Below are 23199 nucleotides of genomic sequence, written 5' to 3' on the forward strand. Positions count from 1 at the left end.
GGGCTTAAACAAATGTGGCATGTCCATACAAAGGAATATTATTCAGCCGTCAGAGGAATGAAGTACTAGTACATGTTACAACATGGTTGAGCCTTGGAAACCTGCTACGTGAAAAGGGCGCCTGGCTATACCAGTCGGTATAGCATGCGGCTCTTGATCTTGGGGTCATGAGTTCAAGCCCCACGTTGGGTGCAGATTTTAATTTAAAAATAAAAGTAAAAAGTAAAGACAGATTAAAAAAAAAACCGTGGCAAGTGAAAGAAGCCAAACATAAAGGACTACCTGCTTCATGATTCCATTTATATGAAATGTCTAAAATAGGCAAATCCATACAGACAGAAAATAGATTAATGGTTGCCAGGGGCTAGGGGGGAAAAGGGGAATGGGGAGTGACTGCTAATGGGTACAAGTTTCTTTTTGGGGTGATGAAAATGTTCTAAAATTAGATAACGGTGATGCACAATTTTGTGAATATACTAAAAACCATTAAATTGTATACTTTAAAATAGTGAATTTCATGGCATGCAAATTGTATCTCAATTTAAAAAAAAAGCAATATGAAGACTGAAGCACATAAAATGGCACTGACAGTGCCCCAAGCACTATTCTTTTTTGTGGGGGGGCAGAGAAGAGAATCCCAAGCAGGCTCCACACACTGGCACACCCAGAGCGGAGCCCGATGCAGGACTCAATCCCACAACCCTGAGATCATAACCTGAGCCAAAATCAAGAGTCGGATGCTTTAACCAACTGAGCCACCCAGGTGCCCCCACCCAGCACTATTCTAAATGCTTTCTGTATATAATTCATTTAACTTTCACAACCAATGAACCTAGGAGGTAGGTACCACTATTATCATTTTTCTTTTTACAGGTGAGAAGCTGAAGCCCAAAGAGGTTAAGTTCCCTGCTGGGTTGACAGAGCCAAGAACTGAACCCAGGCAGTCTGCCTCCTGAGGCTACACACTTATCCACTATGTTATACTGCCTTTTGCTTATAAATGATCTCAGGTGAGTCTTAAGCAAATCTCTAAGGTGGATTTTATTTCCTTTATTTACAGAGGAATAAACCTAAAACACATAGAGGTTAAGGAACCTTCTCAAGGTCACACAGGTAGGAAGCAGGGGAGGCAGAGTTTAAATCCAGGTTCTGCTGACTCAAAAGCGCACAATCCAAAAAAAAAGAAAAGAAAAGAAAAGAAAGCACACAAACCTGTGTTGCCTTAAGCTCTTGGTTTTGGGTGCCTGCAGCACTAGGGGATGAACTGAAAGGGACCTTCCCAGGATCCTGCACCTCAGCAGTGGGCTGACACAGGGAGTCCCTTCTCTCAGGGTTCACTGGATTGCAACCCCTTGGTATTTTTCCTGTTTACATTTTATTGTGTTTATGTTGCTTTCTAATTTACCAATTATCTCTCCACCAAATAAAGAATTACGTTAGCAATCAGAGGTTGAAAATTATTTTTCTCAGTATTCTCACATAGACAACAGCACTTAGTTTTAGTGGGTATAAATGCACGTTACCTTGTATGTTGAAATAAATATTGACTCCCGTGTCTTTAACTCATACCAGTTAAAATTTTGGCCACACAGAAGAATTTGGGAGTTTTCAAATAGATTTCTCTTTTAAAATTTAGATTATGGGCGCACCTGGGTGGCTCAGTCTTGATTTTGGCTCGGGTCGTGATCTCAGGCTCATGGGATAGAGCCCCGCATTGGGCTCTACACTCAGCGCAGAGTCTGCTTTGTCCCTCTCCCTCTGCCTCTCCCCTCCCCACTCTCTCTTTCTCTCTCAAATAAATAAAATCTTTAAAAAAATAAAAAAATGAATAAAATTTAGACTATGGAAATTTTCTATATAAAAATAGAACGGTAAATAAACACACACTCATCACCTAATTTCAACAATTATTACCCACGATTTCCTATTATCTAGTCATCCAATTTATTAGCAGTTCAGCCATGACTATATTACCTGTTAGTACTGGTTCAATCACTTTTTCTTTCTTTTTCTTTTTTTTTTCTTTTTTTTGTAAGTAGGCTCTATGCTCAACATGGGTCTTAAACTCATGACCCCAAAATCAAGACTCTCACATTCCACCAACTGAGCCAATCAGGCATCCCTAGATCACTTTTTAAAAAGAAAAAAGTTTAAAAGGTGTCATTCTTGGTTATAAATTTATAGATAACTTATTTTCTTCATTTTAATTCTCAATATGTTCCAAAATTTCCATGGTGAGTAAGGAGTACTTTTGTAATAAGGAAAAATAAGTTATTTTAAAATAATTGAAAGAATATTTCTTTAAAGGGTATGTTTTCCAATGCACAATCCCAGAGTCATTTTGCTCTTACTTAGAACAGTCAAAAAAGGTCCTTTCCCCATGAGCCCATATAACCTAGTGGAAGGAGTGGAATAAAATTTGGGTTTCTTTTTTTTAAGATTTTATTTGCAAGTCATCTCTACACCCAACACGGGGCTCAAACTCATAACCCCTAGATCAAGAGTCAGCATGCTCCAGACTGAGCCAGCCAGGTGCCCCTAAAATTTGGTTTTTAAAATATTCTTTCTGGTGGTAAGGTAGACTATTTGTGAAACTAGTGAACAAAAGAACAACAAAACTAATAGCACTCAGTAGAGCTAATGAATATTCATAGTCTCTGTGGTTCTGCAACAGAAATGCTGAGGGTTCTTTTTTACCATGTGATTTTTAATGATTTATCTCTCCAACTTTTTATTTTTTATTTTTTTATTTTTATTTTATTTTTTTTAAAGTAGGCTCCATGCCCAGTGTGGAGCCCAATGCAGGGCTGGAACTCAAGACCCTGAGATCAAGACCTGAGCCAAAACCAAGAGGTAGATACTTAACTGAATGAGCCACCCGGGCGCCCCTCTCTCCAATTTTTATATGAAAAATTTTCATATTTACAAAAAGTTGTAATATTAGTACAATGAAATCCAATATATTATTCATCTAGATGTACTAATTGTTGAGATCTGAGGGTTTTTCTTTTCATGAGACTTTTTCCTTAAGGAAAACCCACTGTAGCAAGAAATGACAAAACTTGCAGTCTTTTACGTTCCCTCAGGACTCATGGCCTTGGTGAATGACAGGTAAGTGACAGACAGGTGGTTTCCAAGGACTGGCAGTCAGTAGCATGATGCTAAATTGGAGTAATAGACTCTGGAACATCATTCTGAACTAAGGTCTGGATTACTTTAAAAAACAAAAGAAAAACAAAAAACACAGATCTAGGGGCACGTGGGTGGTTCAGTCGGTTAAGCATCTGATTCTTGATTTCAGCTCAGGTCATGATCTCAGGGTCTTGAGATCGAGCCCCAAGTCAGGCTGCATGCTCAGCGGGGAGTCTGCTTGCGATTCTCTCTCCCTCTCTCCCTCTGCCCCTCCCCCCACCCCCCAAAATAAATAAATAAATCTTTTTTAAAAACCCATAGATCTAGGGGCGCCTGGATGGCTCAGATGGTTAAGCGTCTGCCTTCAGCTCAGGTCATGATCCCAGGGTCCTGGGATCGAGCCCCACATCAGGCTCCTGGCTCAGCGGGGAGACTGCTTCTCCCTCTCTCTCTGCCTCTCTCCCTGCTCATGTTCTCTCTCTCTCTCTGTATCTCTGTGTCTCAAGTGAATAAATAAAAAATCTTAAAAAAAAAACCCCATAGATCTAGCAAGATGCAATTTACATATCACAAAATTCACCTGTTTTAAGTGTACAATTCATTGTTTTTTAGTAAATTTACATAGTCATACAACCATCATCATAGTCCAGATTGTTTTTTTACAGTCTCTCAAAAACTGCTGTTCTATTGCAACTGCAATAAAGTTGCCAGTTCCAACTTTGCCTCTTACCCGTGCGGCCAGCTTTTGTGTGTCTATCTTATCATAGGTTTCATAACACCTTAGATTCAGCTACCAGCTTTTCTGTGTCTATCTTATCATAGGTTTCATAACACCTTAGATTCAGCTATTGTTGGGAATAATAGCTTCTTCTCAAGTACACTCAATATGCCATATTCTGCCCTTCATAACTACAGCTACAGTTCAAACAACTTCTACAGGGATTTGGAGGCTTAAAGAAGTATCCCAAATGACTGGAAATCAGAGATCATTTCAATAGACTTAGCAATATCTACAGGGTTCTTTTTACCATTATTGGCAACATTGCCCTTAGACCCTGGTGAGAGAAGCCCTGCTCTGAGCTCTACGTTCTGACTGGAGCTACATCACAGGTAAAGAGGTCATGGAGCCAAGGTGTTCTTGCAGCTGAGGACTGGGGCTGGCTCTCTCCACACTGCCATCTCCAGCAACAGAATTCTGGGAAGTCTGAGAATTCTAAATTGCAGCCTGACCTCCTTCATGATGGCGTATTTGTCAAGATAGGTGGATAAAAACATTTTACCTAACAGTTTGCTAGACTGACTTAAAATTTTTCAATATTTCAAAATATCGTATGTGGAAATCTGTATGACTTCATTTACATGAAATGTTCAGAATAGGCAAATCCATTGAGACAGAAAATAGATCAGCAGTTGCCGGAGGCTAAAGGGAGGAGGGGAATGATGAATGACTGCTGATGGACGTGGGGTTTCTTTTTGGGATGATGACTGTGTTCCAGAATTCCATAGTGGTGATGGATACACAACTCTGTGAATACAGATTCCTCAACTATCTCAAAGTAGAGTGTTCCTATGAAACTTTTCCTAAGCTAAAATGTCCTAAAGCAAAGAAGCAATTATTATTGGGGTGCCTGGGTGGTTCAGTCTGTTGAGTGACCGACTTTTGATTTTGGCTCAGGTTGTGATCTCAGGGTCATGGGATCAAGCCCTGCATCAAGCTCCGAGCTCGGCATGGAATCTGCTTGAGTTTCCCTCCCTCTGCCCACCGCCCCCCCCCCCCCCCTTGTCCTCTCTCTCTCTCCCCCCCCCCTCTAAAATAAATACATAAATCTTAAAAAAAAAAAAAAAGAAATTACTATTAATTTGTATGGGAAAATTGAGTTCTCCAGATCCGAATATCACCTCTCTTGGGCTTTTCTGATACCTTAGGACACATCTTGCTAACAGATGCACAGAATAAATCTAGATAAAGCACAGAGGCTCACAGACACAATTCAAAAGCTCAGATGGCTTGTTGCTGGGATGCTGAGTGTGGTTCCCAGTAAAGGAGCTCGGCAGCACCACTCTCGCTGCTCAGGTGCGAGCTGCTTCTCTTGATGCAAAACAAATGCTGCATGCTATTTTCCCTTTTCTTTGTAAAAGTGAAAACACTCTTCAGATTCCTTTCAGTTAGCAAAAGCAGCTGCTAATGCAGGTTTTCCATAAAAGAGAAGTGGCCAAACTTGAACTTTCAAAAAACAGGGGATACTTGTACTAAAAGTTGGTGAATTATATGCTTTAAAAGGATGAGTTAAAAAAAAAAAAAAGGATGAGTTTAGTATTTGAGTGATATTGGAATAAAGCAATTACAAAAATATGTAGACTTCTGTAAAGAAGAGCTAAAAAATAATTTTGCTTTAAATTCAACCAAAAGTAGAGATATTTCTAATATTTGGAGCCAAAAGAAATATAAGTATAGTGCTGGTGAATTTGTGTTTCTTAAGACTATGCATGTTCCTATCTCTGAATATAAGGACATTTGCACCTATACAAAAGTGTATGTATCAGTGAATTAAGGTATGTAGTCATTTACTTATTCTCCAAGTGATGGGTGGTGGGAGGCAAGGGCTGGAGCATGAGGAGGATGCAAAAAAAAAAAAAAATCTAGGAAACCATATGTAGTCTTTATGAGCTTATGGTATACATGAGTCTATATAGGGCTAGTTGTATAGAGTGATATGTAATGTAATTCAACTATGCCACAACTACCTATATACTTGGGAGAATACTCCAGATGTTAGTTCCTTAGTCTAATTCTCAGGGTGAAACTCGGGATGCAAGCGCCGACAGACCCCACAGTTTAGACATATTGCCCCTAGCTGCCTCTGACCAGTCACGTAATCCTTAGTTACTGTTAGGGAAACCTGTAAAAATGCCTCAGGAAATAATATCAAGTTGCCTCCCAAAAAGTCTGTGGGATGCTGTTCTGCCTGAGATGACAAACATAATGTGTCATGTATGCAAGAAAAAAAAAGTAATTTGCAGCTTAGCGATAGTTACAGGATGTAGCACTTTTGCCTTTGTACTCTAGAGATGACATCACCAATGCAATCTGCCCAGAATGTTTTGCAGTTCCAAGCCCCTAAAGCAGAACGACCAGGCCCCTGAAGCAGAACGACCACCTCGCTACAACCACACCGAAACCAGATTGGGAGACGCCGGAAGGGATAAGATGATCAACAAAGGAAATATTATAGCTGACCCTAATCCGTAATCAATCAGCATGACCCAAGGCCCTGAGACCCTTACCCTGACTTCTCACCCTTTAAAAACCCCTGCTTGTAAGCGCTGTGAATTGTGCAAGACTGTTGAATCTCAGATCTGTACCTCTGAAACAAATAATGCAATATATGTTAAGGAAAAAAAAAAAAAGAAGAAGAAGATAGCAGGAGGGGAAGAATGAAGCGGGGGAAATCGGAGGGGGAGACGAACCATGAGAGACGATGGACTCTGAAAAACAAACTGAGGGTTCTAGAGGGGAGGGGGTGGGGGATGGGTTAGCCTGGTGATGGGTATTAAAGAGGGCACGTTCTGCACGGAGAACTGGGTGTTAAGCACAAACAATGAATCATGGAACACTTCATCTAAAACTAATGATGTAATGTATGGGGATTAACATAAGAATAAAAAAAATTAAAAAAAAAATGTTGCTAAGGAAGTAAAAAAAAAAAAAACAACAAACCCTGCTTGTAAGCCACTGCGGAGTTTGGGACTATTGAGCATTAATTCCCTCCTTCTCCTGGGTGGCGCCACATCAATAAATAGCCTTTCTTCACCGCAAAAGCTCCCTCTCAGTTGTTACTGGCTTGCTGCCCATCGGGTGGACGAACCCTCGTTGGGATCGGTTACAAAGGCTGGACTGCAGGTTAACTTTAAGATTCCTTCCAGCTTTAACCTTCCACAATGCGGTGATTTCGTCCTCCTCCTGCAGCCGTATTAACTCGGTTCAGGAGTGAAGTAGACAATTAAGTCGTCCAATCAACATATATTTATTAGAGTTCCTTATTATGTTTATCTATGTAGATAAGAAATTGTATTTTGGTGAACTCCCACCTATAAACGCCAACTACTCGGTTCAGCAACTCTGTCTAAGCTTCCGTGAGACCGGAGGCCCGAGATCACGTGCCAGTCATCGCCAGTGGTTGCTATGGAGCCCAACACGGTCCAAATCGGAAGTGGTCCTTCAAAAGGACTTCCCCGGGAAACTCGTGTGTGTGTGTGTGTGTGGTGTGTGTGTGTGTGTGTGTGTACACTTTTTAAAAAAGATTGTATTTATTAATTTAACAGAGATACAGAGAGATAGGGAACATAAGCAGGGGGAGTGGGAGAGGGAGAAGCAGACTCGCCGCTGAGCTGAGAGCCCGATGCGGGGCTCGATCCCAGGACCCTGGGATCATTACCTGAGCCGAAGGCAGTTGCTTAACGACTGAGCCACCCAGGGCCCCGGGAAACTCGTATTTGAAAAAGAATGCTGTTGGAATTCGTTTTTTCTTAAAGTAAACCCATAAGCAGAGATACAAACTTTCACTCCCAGGACCGAGAACGATGCCTCTCCTCCTAAGGGACTTCACTCCTTCAGCGGCGGAAGGGACCGGAACCAAAGAGCCGTGGCACCGGTTCTCCTGAGAGCGCTTCTCCGTGACGAACCAGACTCCACCCCCGCAGGGTTGCCGTGGAGACGGAGGGAGCTGTGTGGATGCGGAGAGGCGCTGAGGCCCGGCCTTTGCTGTCGGTCCCGGGAAGGGGCTCACCGAACCAACGCCAAGATGGTTAGTGGCTCGGAACAGTGAGGGAGAACTTTGAGTAGGACCTAGGACTGGAGATCAGAGGTTCCCAGCACACTTCTGGTTGAAGTCTAGGGGTGTCAGCGGAGGATGATCTCCCTGCCTTACCCCTGTTCTCACCGGAGACAGGGATGCAACTGTAAACACCTCGAAGCTTTCTTCCCCCTGCTTCTCCATTTCTCCGCACCTAAGCTGCGCGTGGGGCGGAAAGCAGACCAAGGAAAGGCTGAGATGACAGAAGCGGCGCGAAAGCATCTCTTAGCCCACTCGAATGAACTGATACAGAGGATTAGGTGTAGTAGCCGTTGGGTTCAGCTCAAGTGCAGAGTGATGGCCCTTTGAGTAAAATACGTGTTACGGAGAGTTTGAACGGGCTTCCCTGGGGTTCGTTGGTAAGGATTTGACATGCAAATCCTAGAGCTGTCACTCCGAGTTTAAAACTGACTGTCGGAGTTGGATCATAAAGCTATCTTTGTCTTTGTTGCTTCTTTCACAGATGCTTTCAAGGGCCAAACCTGCTGTAGGCGGGGACCTACCGCACACTGACAAAAGAAAGAAGAAAGGTAGGAAGATTCCGAAACTAGAGGAGCTACTTTCACAAAGAGATTTCACTGGAGCTATTACCCTATTGGAGGTAATGTGCAAAGAAGGTTGCTTCTTAGGAGGTGGATACCAGAATATGGATGCATGCTAGGGTGAATGTCGGTTCTATGCTCTTGGAACAGGTGGGTGCTTTTGGGGGGCTTCCTGTAAATCTAGTCAGGCGCAGATTGCAGATTCCGTGTCAACGATAGACCTGATTAAAGATGAACTAAGAAGGGCGCCTGGGTGGCTCAGTCGGTTAAGCGACTGCCTTCGGCTCAGGTCATGATCCTGGAGTCCCTGGATCGAGTCCCGCATCGGGCTCCCTGCTCGGCAGGGAGTCTGCTTCTCCCTCTGACCCTCCCCCTCTCGTGCTCTCTCATTCTCTCTCTCAAATAAATAAATAAAATCTTAAAAAAAAAAAAAGATGAACTAAGAAGAGAGACTTACTTCTTGAGGGATACTTTTAATTATCTCTAGTCCCACTGATGGGGAATTCAGCTATAAAATGGAAGGACATTTAGTATTGTATCAGTTCACACAGTGTTTATCCTGACTGCTGACCAATATATGCTTTATTCCTATTATATGTTATAAAATTTGGATCATTTAAATAATACCATCATGCTTCATGCTTATTGTCTAGAATACTATATCTTCAGAAAATACTTCGAATCTCTATGGCAGTAGTTATCAACTGTTAATGTGCATCAGTATCACCTGGGGTACTTATTCAAGTATATACTCCTGGACTCCTACCTTAGGGATTCTGATTCTTTCCAAATCAGTCTGTGGTGGTGCTCAGGAACCTGCACTTTTTTTTTTTTAAGATTTTATTTATTTATTTGAGAGAGAGAGAATGAGAGAGAGCACATGAGAGGGGGGAGAGTCAGAGGGAGAAGCAGACTCCCTGCCGAGCAGGGAGCCCGATGCGGGACTCGATCCCGGGACTCCAGGATCATGACCTGAGCCGAAGGCAGTCGCTTAACCAACTGAGCCACCCAGGCGCCCCATGGAACCTGCATTTTTGACAAGTGGCCCAAGTGCTTCTGATGCAGGTTGTCCAAGGATACTACACTTTGAGAAACTACCTTGTGGGAATCCCATGTTATAGGAGGATGAAGGGGCGCACCAAAGAACGAAGAGAAGAGTTTTGACAGCACAGCCTAGTTATGTTGTGCCAGTCATTTCTCCATAGCACTACTTCAGTTATATTACTTGTAATCTATCAACAATAATTGTTTTAATTAGCTTTATATATTTCTCAGTCTTCCATGTATAGTCTTCTGTTTCCCACTAGCTCTGATATCGAGCACCTTGTTTGACTTTTTTGGTGTCAGCTTTCTTATCTTTAAAGTGGGGAAGTTGGGGGCGCCTGGGTGGCTCAGTCAGTTAAGTGTCTGCCTTCGGCTCAGGTCATGATCTCAGGGTCCTAGGATCGAGCCCCATATCAGACTCCCTGCTCGCAGGGGAGTCTTCTTCTCCCTCCCTCTGCCCCCCCCTTTCCCCCCCCCCCCCATCTCAGGCTCTCTCTCTCTCTTTCTCAAATAAATAGATAAATAAAATCTTAAAAAAAATAAAGTAGGGAAGTTGACTTGGAAAGACCTTCTAGCTCTGTAAATCAACGGACTCAGTGGTAGGTATATGTCTAATTTTTTTAAAAAGATTGTATTTATTTATTTGACAGAGACAGCGAGAGAAGGAATACAAGCAGGGGTTAGTGGGAGAGGGAGAAGCAGGCTTCTGGCGGAGCAGGGAACCTGATGCAGAGCTCGATCCCAAGACCCTGGGATCATGACCTGAGCCTAAGGCAGACCCCTAACGACTGAGCCACCCAGGTGCCCCATATGTCTAATTTTTATCAGTCCCTATTTCTCTTCTCTCTTTTCTTTAAGACGATGACCACATTTTCCTTACTGTGTAATCCCACACTGTTTTTAAGTTGTCAGGGAGGCTCTATTCTGTGCTTACATTCTTAGGTGGGCAGTCACAGTGCCATGATGTATGGGGGTGGGAACTGCTGTGTTTGGGGGAAGGGGGTCTCATGAGCTTTCCTGTGGTTCCAGGTAATTCCTGAAGCAAATTCAGGGAGCCTTCAAATAAGAATTTCTTCAGACTTAAGACACTGTACTCAAATCCACAGCATTTTATGAAAGGAAGATTTCTAATGTTATGGAGTTAACTACAGGAGTAAGTTCTTATTCTAGACCAAAAAGTATTAATGGATGTCTTCATTTTGTAATAGTCAAGGCACCTAGGGTTCTATACCAATGATCTATAAATATGTGTTGGCTCCCTGTTTAATTTTTTACCAATTTTTTGGTTTATCAGCCTGTAGAATGGAAAACTCTCACCTTACCATGGGAGTTCAAACTCCTCCTTCAAGGCCTCACTCCTTTCCTCCAGAACAGGACTTCAGTTCACTGGGGAATTCATAAATATTTTTTCACAATGGACATAAATGAGGCCAGTCTTCTAAATATCCTTAATTCTGATAGGCCCTGGTAAGCCTATTCAGGAGTAATAGAATGATTTAATAGCTTATTCTCAGTGAAAGGTCATACCTATGAATAAATATATGTGTGCACCACTAGGACAGATTTGAAGTGTGAGTTGGAAGACAGTAGAGCATGGAGGGTGAGAACACAGGTGGTGGAGTCAGTGGGCTGTGGTGGTCCCTGCTAGTACCTTCCCTGGCTGTGGTGGTCTTGAGTTCATTGCTTAATCTCTCTAACCTTCAGTTATTTGGCATTAGATACTTTGCATAAATCTCGTGTTCCTTAATAACCCCCAAAATTGTAATGGGGATAACTCTTAAATACTTTCTGGAATAAGGTGTCAGTAAATACAGGAAAACAAATGTGAAATATTTGAAAATATATGTTTCTTTCAACTGGAAATATTAAGTGAACTAGATTTTTCATCTTGTGAATGTCTAAGAAATAACCCCTCTGTGCTATAGTTTTCTTGAATAATGTATAAAGCAAACATTAAAATTCTTTTAATTCCTAACATTGAAAGGAATTGAGAAGATCATACAGTTATACACATTGTTTCAATATAGCCTGCTTCAGTTGCTCTGCAGCAATAATTGTTCCAGCATTTGATGATGCTTCTTGGAATAAATAAAATGTATATTCTGTTGTTGTTGCAACATTCAAAAAAACATACGTTTCTGTGACAGAAGGAAATTGTGCTGGAGTGCCTGGATGGCTCATTCGGTTAAGCATCAGACTCTTGATCTCGGCCCACATCTTTATTACAGGGTCGTGAGTTCAAGCCCCACGTTGGGCTCCATGCTGCGTGTGGAGTCTACTTAAAAAAAAAAAAAAAAAAAAAAGGTAATTGTGCTGAGTTCCCTAGGTATAGTCTTAATTAAACAGTATTGTCTTACTTTTATTACTTGCGATTTCCTTGCTGATTTGTTTATCAGTAGTTTAACATAGCAGGGTTTTTTCTTTGTTTGATTTTAATTTTTTAAAATATTTTATGTTTAAGTAATCTCTACACCCAGTGTGGGATGCAAACTAAAAACCCCGAGATCAAGAGTCACACATTCCAGTGACTGAGCCAGCCAGGCACCCCAACATAGCAGTTTTTTAAATTGACGGTTTATTCAAAGTCTGTCTTTTTCTTTTTTCTTTTTTCTTTTCTTGTCTTTTCTTTTCCTTTCGTTTCTCTTCTTGTCTTTTTTTATGAAATTTTAACCTGAAGTTCAAACGTCATGTTGGGGAACAAGAAACTGATACTAATCTGTGGATTGGATACTGTGCTTTTCACCTGGGTGACTACAAGAGAGCTTTGGAGGTTAGTAAAAAAAAAAAAAAAAAAAAAAATTACAACACAAGGATTTTGAAAAAGTTATTAAGCTTTGTATTATAATTATACATGCTCCTGGTAAAATTTAAACAATACAGGAGGGAACAAAGTAAAAAGAAAAAAACATCACCTATTTGCCTTCCGCAATCCTATTTCTTTGTTAACAGAGGCAACCATTGGCTCTTGTTTGATGTATTGCTTCAGAAATCTTCCATATAAGCTCAAGTATATATGTATATATATATGTATATATATATATATATGAATGTCTTATTTACTCTTTGCTTTTAGATATATACTAATGAGATTGTTCGAAATATTAATATTAGTATTTCTTAAGGAAATCTTCAGAAGAAAAATAAACCCTTTTGATAAAATTTCCATAATGCTTTTCTCAAAAGAAGTTCATTTTTATTTTGTTTGGTTAATTTTAGACATAAGAAAGGTCATCTTTATATTTGTGCAAGTTGAGTTTTGAAAGTTGTTTTTCTTGGTCATTGTAAACAGCATCTATGTAATGAGCAATCTATAGGAATATGAATCTAGATAAAATTATAGCTGACTTTTGTTAAGCAGTTTTTAAAGCATAAATGAAATTGTTTAAACATTTCCCACATATTCTTACCCCCCGAATGTAACCTAAGGATATTTATAGAACATGCATAATCAAAATTAAATGTCCAAGATCAAGTAATGAGGAGGTATGACGAAAAACAAAAACAACAAAATCAGTGAGGGCAAAGGGAAGATATGAAAAGGACAGAATAGAAGCTGGTAGTATTTGTGAAAGATATAGGGGAGAGAGAGTAGCCCAAAAGTAGTAAGAAAAATAATCAAAGGTATCTGGTATATACTGGTAAATAGTAAGAGTATATGGAAAACATAGTTACAAAGTAAATCTCAGAAAGTGTTCTTGTCAGGGAAAAAATGCCTTTTTAAAATGTAAAGCCAAATAAATAAAGCCAGAAAACAATTAGAATGAAATGATATTGGGCACCTGGGTGGCTCAGTTGGTTAAGCGACTGCCTTCGGCTCAGGTCATGATCCTGGAGTCCCAGGATCGAGTCCCGCATCGGGCTCCCTGCTCAGCGGGGAGTCTGCTTCTCCCTCTGACCCTCCTCCCTCTCATGCTCTCTGTCTCTCATTCTCTCTGTCTCAAATAAATAAATAAAATCTTTAAAAAAAAAAAAAGAATGAAATGATATTTGTAGTATATTAAGGTTATCAGATTTTAAGTTAACTGAACCTATGCATTTCTTATAAGGTATCTTTTGTTTTCCTTTTTTTTTTTTAATTAAAAAAATTTTTTTTAAAGATTTTATTTATAGGGTGCCTGGGTGGCTCAGTCACTTAAGCGTCTGCCTTCAGCTCGGGTCATGATCCCAGGGTCCTGGGTTCGAGCCCTGCATTGAGCTTCCTGCTCCGTTGGGAGCCTGCTTCTTCCTCTTCCTCTGCCTGCATGCTCTTTCTCTCTCTCTGTCAAATAAATAAATAAAATCTTTTAAAAAAGTAAAGATTTTATTTATCTGAGAGAGGGAGAGATAGCGAGAGGGAGTACAAACAGGGAGGAGAGGGAGAAGCAGGCTCCCTGTGAACAGGAAGCCTGACTGGGGGCTCAATCCCGAGACCCTGGGATCATGACCCCAGCCGAAGGCAGACCCTAATGACTGAGCCACCCAGGCGTCCCTCCTTTTTTTTTTTTTAAGAATTTATTTATTTATATATTTATTTTTGAGGTGGGGGTGGAGAGGGAGAGGGAAAGAGAATCCAAAGCAGGCTCCACACTGAGCTCAGAGCCAGATGCGGGGCTCAATCCCATGACCGGGAGATCATGACCTGAGCCAAAACCAAGAGTTGGAAGCTTAACCGACTGAGCCACCCAGGTACCCCTTTTGTTTGTCTTTTTAAGTTAGCAAAAATAAAAAATATTTTAGTTATTTTTCATTTCGGCTATTTGTTAGCCCGTATCAGTGTTAAAAAGGAGAGAAAAAAACAAGTTTAAAGTGGAAAAAACTGCCTGGGTGGTGCAGTCAGTTAAGCGTCAGACTCAGTTTCAGGTCATGATCTCGGGTGTGAGATCGAGCCTAGCACCCAGCTCCACACTCAGCATGCAGTCTGCTTGATTCTCTTCTCCTTTTGCCCCTCCCCCCCGGTGTTCATCTCTCTCTCTCTCAAATAAATAAATAAATCTTAAAAAAAAAAAAGATTATGTGGACAACAGCCCCTCCCCCCTGGCCCCCCATGGGTAGGATTGAGTTGTAGCTTCAGTATTTAACCTTGCCGGTGCAGAATAGTTGAGGAGCATATAGGATTCCCTAAATGCGAAGTTGCTCAATCTCAGTAAGAAATCCTATTCCATTATAGAGGAATTGCTCATCGATTGCTTTACTGCTGAAATGAGATCCCTGCTTAATATATATTTCAGGAATATGAAAATGTGACAAAAGAGGAAAATTGCAATCCTGAAGTCTGGGTGAACCTAGCCTGTACCTACTTTTTTCTCGGGATGTATAAACAAGCTGAAGCCGCTGGATTTAAAGGTAAAATGGCCCCTTTTAATATCTAGTATTCATCACTAATGGTATGAGTTATTTTGGAGATTTTAAAACATTTAATTCCTTTTTCTATTGAGGAAAAACCAAGTGCAATTAGAAAACTAAAAAATAGGGGCGCCTGGCTGGCTTACTCCGTAGAGCATGTGACTCTTGATCTTGGGGTTGTAAGTTTGAGCCCCATGTTGGATGTAGAGATCACTTAAAAACAAAATATTTTTTAAAAAAAGAAAAGAAAACTAGAAAATAGATTTAATCTTCAAAGAACATTGAATCTGAGCAACTTTATGTTTAAAGAGAGAGTTAATCTCTGTGCTGCTTCCTCTCCCCACCCCCCCACCCCACCACCCCAGAAGCTACAGCAGACAAGCAGGACGAGAGAAGCAAAAAGGACATGTTATCTTTTTTAGGCTCCCTCATAGTAGGATATTCATGTTGTTGTAGGAGTTGGAGGTAGGTGTCTAAGCCCTAGGGATGTGGATTTTATAGCTGTTTTCCCTGCTTCTGAGTGAGAAGCCAAGTAATTTCTGCTTGAAGAATCTAGACTTGTTTTCATTTGCTTTACTTGTCCTGACAGCTGTCTAAGAAGAATTGGACATCAACTTGCAAATAAGAATAGGGCAAAGAGAAACAGGGGAGGAAAGATTAAGAATAATGAGAGTATGAATCAAATTAAATTCAAAGAAATGTAGAGAAACTGGGCAAGGGAATGTTTGTTAGGAAATTTGTTAGGGAAGAATATATTCCAGGATAGAATTCTTAGAGAATTAACTGATGTATACATATTTAGGAACTATTCCAGCTCAAATTCATGGATCATGTGGAACTCGAAGCCTTTCTTCATTTGAACCCAAACTGTTTCCTGTGTATTCATGTAGTTTTTCTTAATCTAGTTATATGGGCCTTTAAGTTACATATTTATCTCATGTTTCTAGACTTTATCTGTGCCTAGAATAGTGTTAGACACATAGAAAGTGATCAAGGTAGCTATCTATCTTTCCATATAATTTTTTTCTTTTTAATGCTTTGAAGTATGAGTTTTTTCTGTAAAAAGATGTAGGGTTAGGTATCTAGAATTAGGAAAATTCTTCAACAGTGCAAAGTGGATTTGGAACTTGAAAGGTGTTAACCTTTTCGCTTGGTTGACTGTTTCAGTGTGGCAGATTATCATGCTAAAAGATCTGTGGAGTAGAGATTGGGCTAGTATTTAAGAAAATAAGGCCACATAATTGAAGAAAAGGAGATTTCAGAAGGAATTGACAAAGAATACTTGGAAGAACAGCTGAATGACATGGATTTCTACATGAATTGGGATAAACATAACTTTATTTCCAGTGTTTGGTCAGTGTGTGAACAGCACAGCAATGGGCTGCTACTGGAACTGTATGTGTGGCGTCCTGAGCTGTGGGTCACCATGATAGAAGCAAGTAGAACAAGTGCTGGGGAAGAAGAGAACAGTTTTTTTCTGGTTCCTCATGCCGTTGCTGCTACTGCAGGTAGGGATCAGACTAAAATAGTATATACTATAGTAGAGACATATCAGGGTCACACAGATAAGGTTTTGGGAAGATTATCTGAGTCTCATGTCATTCTTGCATGGGACTAAGTGCCATAGACAATTAATAAGCGGTTTGAACGTTTTTTTCCAGCTCCAAAAAGCCGACTTCAAAACCGCCTCCTCTTCCACTTGGCTCATAAGGTATTTATGTTCTCATTTCACATTTTTGTTTTTAAAATATTTTTTCTTCTTTCTTGTTAAAAACAATGGTGAAAGATAATGAACTAGAAATGCTTGTTAATGATATTTCTAGAACAAGTAGAATATAGATATTAATTTTATAGGATTTTCTTCCCCTTAGTATTCTTTACACTACTAATTAAGAGATGTTAGATTTTAGTTCTTCTTAAGTAGTAGTCATTTAAGATTAGTTTGTTTCAACTATCCTATTGTCTCTTGGAAGCAGACTCTGAGACACCTTAACTCCTAGAAATACACACTTTTCAGAATTGCCTTATAGCAATAAGTTTTGTTTTTTTTGTTTTTTTTTAGGAGAGAGAGCGAGCATGCAAGAGCAGGGGAGGGGGACGGGCAGAGGGAGAGCGAGAGAGAGAATCTCAAGCAGGCTCCATACCCGGTTTGGAGCCTGATGCAGGGCTCGATCTCACGACCCTGAGATCATGACCTGAGCTGAAATCAAGAGTTGGATGTTTAACTGACTGAGCCACTAAGGCACTCCCCTTTTTAAAGTTTTTTTTTTATTCATTTAAGTAATCTCTACACCCAACATAGGACTCGAACTCACGACCCTGAGATCAAGAGTCACAGGCTCTTCCAACTGAGCCAGATGGGCACCCCAAATTTTCTTTTCTTTTCTTTTCTTTTCTTTTTAAGATTTTAATTATTTATTCATGAGAGGCAGAGAGAGGGAGAGAGAGAGAAGCAGGCTTCCAAGGAGCAGGGAGCCCGATGTGGGACTCAATCCCAGGACCCTGGGATCATGACCTGAGCCGAAGGCAGACGCTTAACCATCTGAGCCACCCAGGTGCCCTATTTGTTTTTTTTTAAGTAAGCTCTACACCCAAAGTGGGGCTTGAACTCATGACCCCAAGATCAAGAATCACATTCTCTACCTGCTGAACCAGCCAGGCACCCCTGATTTATAGCAGTAATTTTGATCATCATCATAAAATGGTTTTTTAAAAATAATTTTCCATGTTATAGAAGTTACACATTAATTCTATTAAATAAAATATAAGTAAGCAAAAATTGAAAGAGGAAATAACATCTACACCCACTAAAAAGGAGAATTACAGACCAATATCCCTGATGAACATGGATGCAAAAATTCTCAATAAAATACTAGCAAATCGGGGTGCCTGGATGGCTCAGTCATTAAGCGTCTGCCTTCGGCTCAGGTCATGATCCCAGAGTTCTGGGATCGAGCCCCGCATTGGGCTCCCTGCTCAGCGGGAAGCCTGCTTCTCCCTCTCCCACTCCCCCTGCTTGTGTTCCCTCTCTCGCTGTGTCTCTCTCTGTCAAATAAATAAATAAAATCTTAAAAAAAAAAAAAATACTAGCAAATCGAATTCAACAGTACATTAAAAGAATTATTCATCACAATCAAGTGGGATTTATCCCTGGGCTGCAGGGGTGGTTCAATATTTGTAAATTAATCAATGTGATATACCATATTAATAAAAGAAAGGACAAAAACCAAATGATCCTGTCAATAGATGCAGAAAAAGCATTTGACAAAATACAGCATCCCTCAACAAAGTAGAGATAGATGGAACATACCTCAACATCATAAAGGCCATATACAAAAGACCCACAGCTAATACTGTCCTCAATGGGGGAAAAACTGAGAGCCTTTCCCCTATGGTCAGGAACAAGCAAGGATGTCCACTCTCACCATTACTAATTAACATGGTACTGGAAGTCTTAGTCTCAGCAGTCAGACAACAAAAAGAAATAAAAGGCATCCAAATTGGCAAGGAAGAAGTCAAACTTTCACTATTTGCAGATGACATGATACTCTACATAAAAAACCTGAAAGACTCCACCAAACAATTGCTGGAACTGATACATGAATTCAGCAAAATCATAGGATATAAAAATCAGTGTGCAGAAATCTGTTGCATTTCTATACACCAATAACAAAGCAGCAGAAAAAGAAATCAAGGAATTGATCCCATTTGCAATTGTACCAAAAACAATAAGATACGTAGGAATAAAGCTGACTAAAGAAATAAAAGATCTGGGGCGCCTGGGTGGCTCAGATAGTTAAGCGACTGCCTTCGGCTCAGGTCATGATCCTGGAGTCCCTGGATCGAGTCCCGCATCGGGCTCCCTGCTCGGCAGGGAGTCTGCTTCTCCCTCTGACCCTCCCCCTTCTCATGTGCTCTCTCTCATTCTCTCTCTCTCAAATAAATAAATAAAATCTTTAAAAAAAAAAAAAAGAAATAAAAGATCTATACTCTGAAAACTATAGAGCACTTATGAAAGAAATTGAAGAGGACACAAAGAAATGGAAAAGCATTCCGTGTTCATGGATTGGAAGAACAAGCATTGTTACAGTGTCTATACTACCCAAAGCAATCTACACATTTGATGCAATCCCCATCAAAATACCACCAACATTTTTCACAGAGCTAAAACAATCTTAAAACTTGTATGGAACCACAAAAGACCCTGAATAGCCAAAGCAATTTTGAAAAATGAAGAGGCATCATGATTCCAGATTTCAAGATATATTACAAAGCTGTAGTGATCAAGACAGTATGGTACTGGCACAAAAACAGACACAGATCAATGGAACAGAATAGAGAACCCAGAAGTGGATGCACAACTATATGATCAACTAACCTTCGACAAAGCAGGAAAGAATGTCCAATGGAAAGTCATTCTCTTCAAATGGTGTTGGAAAAACTGGACAGCATCCTGCAGAAGAATGAAACTAGACCACTTTCCTACACCATACACAAAAATAAATTCAAAATGGATGAAAGACCTTAATGTGAGACAGGAAACCATCAAGATCCTAGAGGAGAACATAGGCAGCAACCTTCTTAAAACCTCAGCCATAGCAACTTCTTACTAGACTCCTCTCCTGAGGCAAGGAAAACAAAAGCCAAAGTGAACTATTGGAACTTCATCAAGATAAAAAACTTCTGCACAGCAAAGGAAACAATCAACAAAACTAAAAGGCAGCCTAAAGAATGGGAAAAAATATTTGCAAACGACGTATCTGATAAAGGGTTAGTATCCAAAATCTACAAAGAACTTATCAAACTCCACACCCAAAAAACAAATAACCCAATTAAGAAATGGGCAGAAGACATGAATAGACACTTTTCCAAAAAAGATATCCAAATGGCTAACAGACACATGAAAAGATGCTCCACATCACTCATCATCAGGGAAATACAAATCAAAACCTCTCATACCATCTCATACGTCAGGATAGCTAAAATTAACAACACAAGAAACAACAGGTGTTGGTGAGGGTGCACAGAAAGGGGAACCCTCTTGCACTGTTGGTGGAAATGCAAACTGGTGCAACCACTCTGGAGAACGGCATGTAGGTTCCGCGAAATGTTACAAATAGAACTGCCTTGGGGTGCCTGGATGGCTCAGATGGTTAAGCGTCAGACTTTGGCTCAGGTTATGATCTCAGGGTCCTGGGATAGAGCCCCGAGTCAGGCTCCTCGCTCAGTGGGGAGTCAGCTTCTCCCCCTCTCACTGCCCCTCCCCCCGCTCATGCTCGCTCTCTCGCTCTCTCTCTCAAATAAATAAAATCTGAAAAAAAAAATAGAACTACCCTATGATCCAGCAATTGCACTACTAGATATTTACCCAAAGGATACAAAAATACAGATTCAAAGGGATGCATGCACCCCAATATTTATAGCAGCATTATCGAGAATAGCCAAGCTATGAAGAGAGCACAAATGTCCATTGACTGATGAATGGATAAAGAAAATGTGGTATATATATATATATATATAATGGGATATAATTCAGCCATAAAAAAGAATGAAATCTTGCCATTTGCAATGACATGAATGGAGCTAGAGTGTATTATGCTAAGTGAAATAAGTCAGAGAAAGACAAATACCATAGGATCTCACTCATATGTGGAATTCAAGAAAGAAAACAGATGAACATATGGGAAGGGGAAAGAGAAAAAAAAAGGAGAGAGGGAAATAAGCCATAAGAAACTCTTTTTTTTTTTTTTTTTTTTGCCATAAGAAACTCTTAACCATAGTGAACAAACGGAGGGTTGATGGAGGGAGGTGGATGGGGCATGGGCTGGATGGGGGATGGGCATTAAAGGGGGCACTTTTTATGATGAGCACCTGGTATTGTATGTAAGTGATGAATCACTGAATTCTACTTCAGAAACCAATATTGCACTGTATGTTAACTACCTAAAATTTAAATTAAAAAAATAATAAAGGTAACTGCATTTCAACCTTTTGGTATCTTATATCTCCTTTTAAGATAATTATTTTTAAGGGGCACGTGGGTAGCTCCATTGATTAAGCATCTGACTTCAGCTCAGGTCATGATCATGGGGTCCTGGGATCGAGCCCCATATCAGGCTCCTATTCAGCAGGGAGTCAGCTTCTCCCTCTGCCCCTCCCCCTGCTTGTGGTCTCTCTCTCTCTCTCTCTCTCTCTCTCTTTCTCTCTCTCCCTCTCTCAAATAAATAAAGATAATTATTTTTATACACATATGTACATTTTGTTCATTTTTTGTTTTGTAGAATGAGACTCATGCTGAATATATATTTTTGTCTTCTGCTTTTTTTTTTTAACTTATCTTTATACAATGAGTGTATCCCTGAGTCACTAGTCTTTAAGACTGTGACTTTTTAAAATGGTTTTTAGGGGCGCCTGGGTGGCTCAGTTGGTTAAGCGACTGCCTTCGGCTCAGGTCATGATCCTGAAGTCTCAGGATAGAGTCCGCATCGGGCTCCCTGTTCGGCGGGGAGTCTGCTTCTCCCTTTGACCCTACCTCCTCTTGTGCTCTCTCTCTCACTCTCTCTCTCAAATAAATAAATAAAATTTAAAAATCTTTAAAAAGGTCTTTATAACATTTCACTATATGCGTGTATCATAATTTATTTAATGTTTCCTAGTTATTTGACTTTTAGATTGTACATTGTATGTATATATGTATTTTTTTAATACTTACAGCACCCCATGATCATGACAAATGCATTCCTAATCCCCATCACCTATTTAATCCATCCCCCCACTCACCTCCCCTCTGGTACCATCATTAAGAGTCTGTTTCTTGGTTTGCCTGTCTCTCTCTTCTTTTTCCTATGCTCATTTGTTTTGCTTCTTAAATTCCACATATGAGTGAAATCATATGGTATTTGTCTTTCTCTAACTGATTTATTTCACTTGGCATTATACTTTCTAGATCCATCCATGTTGTCCCAAATGGCAAGATTTCATTCTTTTTTATGGCTGAATTCTATTCCTGTGAGTGTGTGTGTGCGTATACACACACACACACACACACATATATATATACACACATTTATCTATCTATCTATCTATATACATGCACGGATTCCCTTTCTCTAAAATAAATACTTTTTTAAAAATAAATATTTTTTTAAAAATAAAGCTTTTGGGGTGCCTGGGTGGCTCAGTCGGTTAAGCGGCTGCCTTCGGCTCAGGTCATGATCCCAGGGTCCTGGGATCGAGCCCCTCATCGGGCTCCCTGCTCAGTGGGGAGCCTGCTTCTCCCTCTTCCTCTGTTTGCCTCTCTGCCTACTTGTGCTCTCTCTCCATCTCTCTGTCAAATAAATAAATAAAATCTTAAAAAAAATAAATAAATAAAGCTTTTAGGGGCACCTGGGTGGCTCAGTTGTTAAGCGTCTGCCTTCAGCTCAGGTCATGATCCCAGGATCCTGGGATCAAGCCCCACATTGGGCTCCCTGCTCTGCGGGAAGCCTGCTTCTCCCTCTCCCACTCCCCCTGCTTATGTTCCCTCTCTCGCTGTCTCTCTCTCTGTCAAATAAATTTTAAAAACTTAAAAAATAAAAAAGCTTTTAATTGATATTGCTAAATTATTTTACAGAAAGTTTATCAAATCATCCATAGGCAGTATATAAAAATAATTATTCTTAATGCATTTAAAAATTTCATAGTATAATTGTCCATCTCTATTTAGTTCTTTCAGTTTTTGCATTACATGTTTTTCAGACTCTATCATTAAGTATATACAAATTTAGAATTGTTCTGTCCATTTAGTGGATTGTAATATCATTGTAAATGTCTGTCTTTATCTCTAAAAATTTCTCTTCACTTAAAGTCTACTTTGTCATATTTGTAGAGCTACACCACTCTCTTTTAGTGTTTGTCTATTATATCTCTTTATATACTTTTTAAAACATTTTTTAAGATGAGTCACCCAGGTGCCCCTCTCTTTACATACTTTTAAACTTTCTACCTTACTGTGTCTTTATATTTTAAAATGTCTCTCTAATAAACAGCATATAAGAATGATAAAAAGAATAGGGGAAAAAATAGAAAGGAAGAAGGAGGAGGAGGGATCAAGTAATTAATATTAGCTGTGATTCAAAGTCTTTCCATTGTCAAGGCTATGGCTCCAGAGGCTGTTTTCATTCTTTCTCTGAAGGAGAGACAGGGGAGAAGACAAGGAACTGAAGGGAAATAGAGAGAACTGAGAGAAAAAATGGCTGAAGGAGGAGTTAAAATCTCTGTACCATAGGTGTTGATTAACTGTACTCTAACATGAATCTTTACATGTC

General features: G+C 40.0%; 1 protein-coding gene across 3 annotated transcripts in view; it reads left to right on the forward strand.

Moving 5' to 3' along the window:
- Positions 1-7831: 7831 nt before the first annotated feature.
- TTC26 (tetratricopeptide repeat domain 26) overlaps positions 7832-23199 on the forward strand; it is a 56877-nt gene continuing 41509 nt past the window's right edge. The window contains exons 1-5 of one of the 3 annotated variants that reach the window (XM_035021199.1): positions 7832-7937; positions 8449-8586; positions 12249-12341; positions 14779-14893; positions 16555-16604. In XM_035021199.1, coding sequence (XP_034877090.1) covers positions 7935-7937; positions 8449-8586; positions 12249-12341; positions 14779-14893; positions 16555-16604 — 399 coding nt within the window. In that variant the 5' untranslated portion in view covers positions 7832-7934. Of the gene's footprint in view, positions 7938-8448; positions 8587-8617; positions 8678-12248; positions 12342-14778; positions 14894-16554; positions 16605-23199 lie in introns of those variants that run through there. The other 2 variants (XM_035021200.1, XM_035021201.1) reach the window with 2 other exon arrangements.

The sequence above is a fragment of the Mirounga leonina genome, unplaced genomic scaffold (assembly GCF_011800145.1).
Source record: "Mirounga leonina isolate KUSES-001 unplaced genomic scaffold, KU_Mleo_1.0 Mir_174, whole genome shotgun sequence".
In the NCBI taxonomy this organism is placed as follows: Eukaryota; Metazoa; Chordata; class Mammalia; order Carnivora; family Phocidae; genus Mirounga; species Mirounga leonina.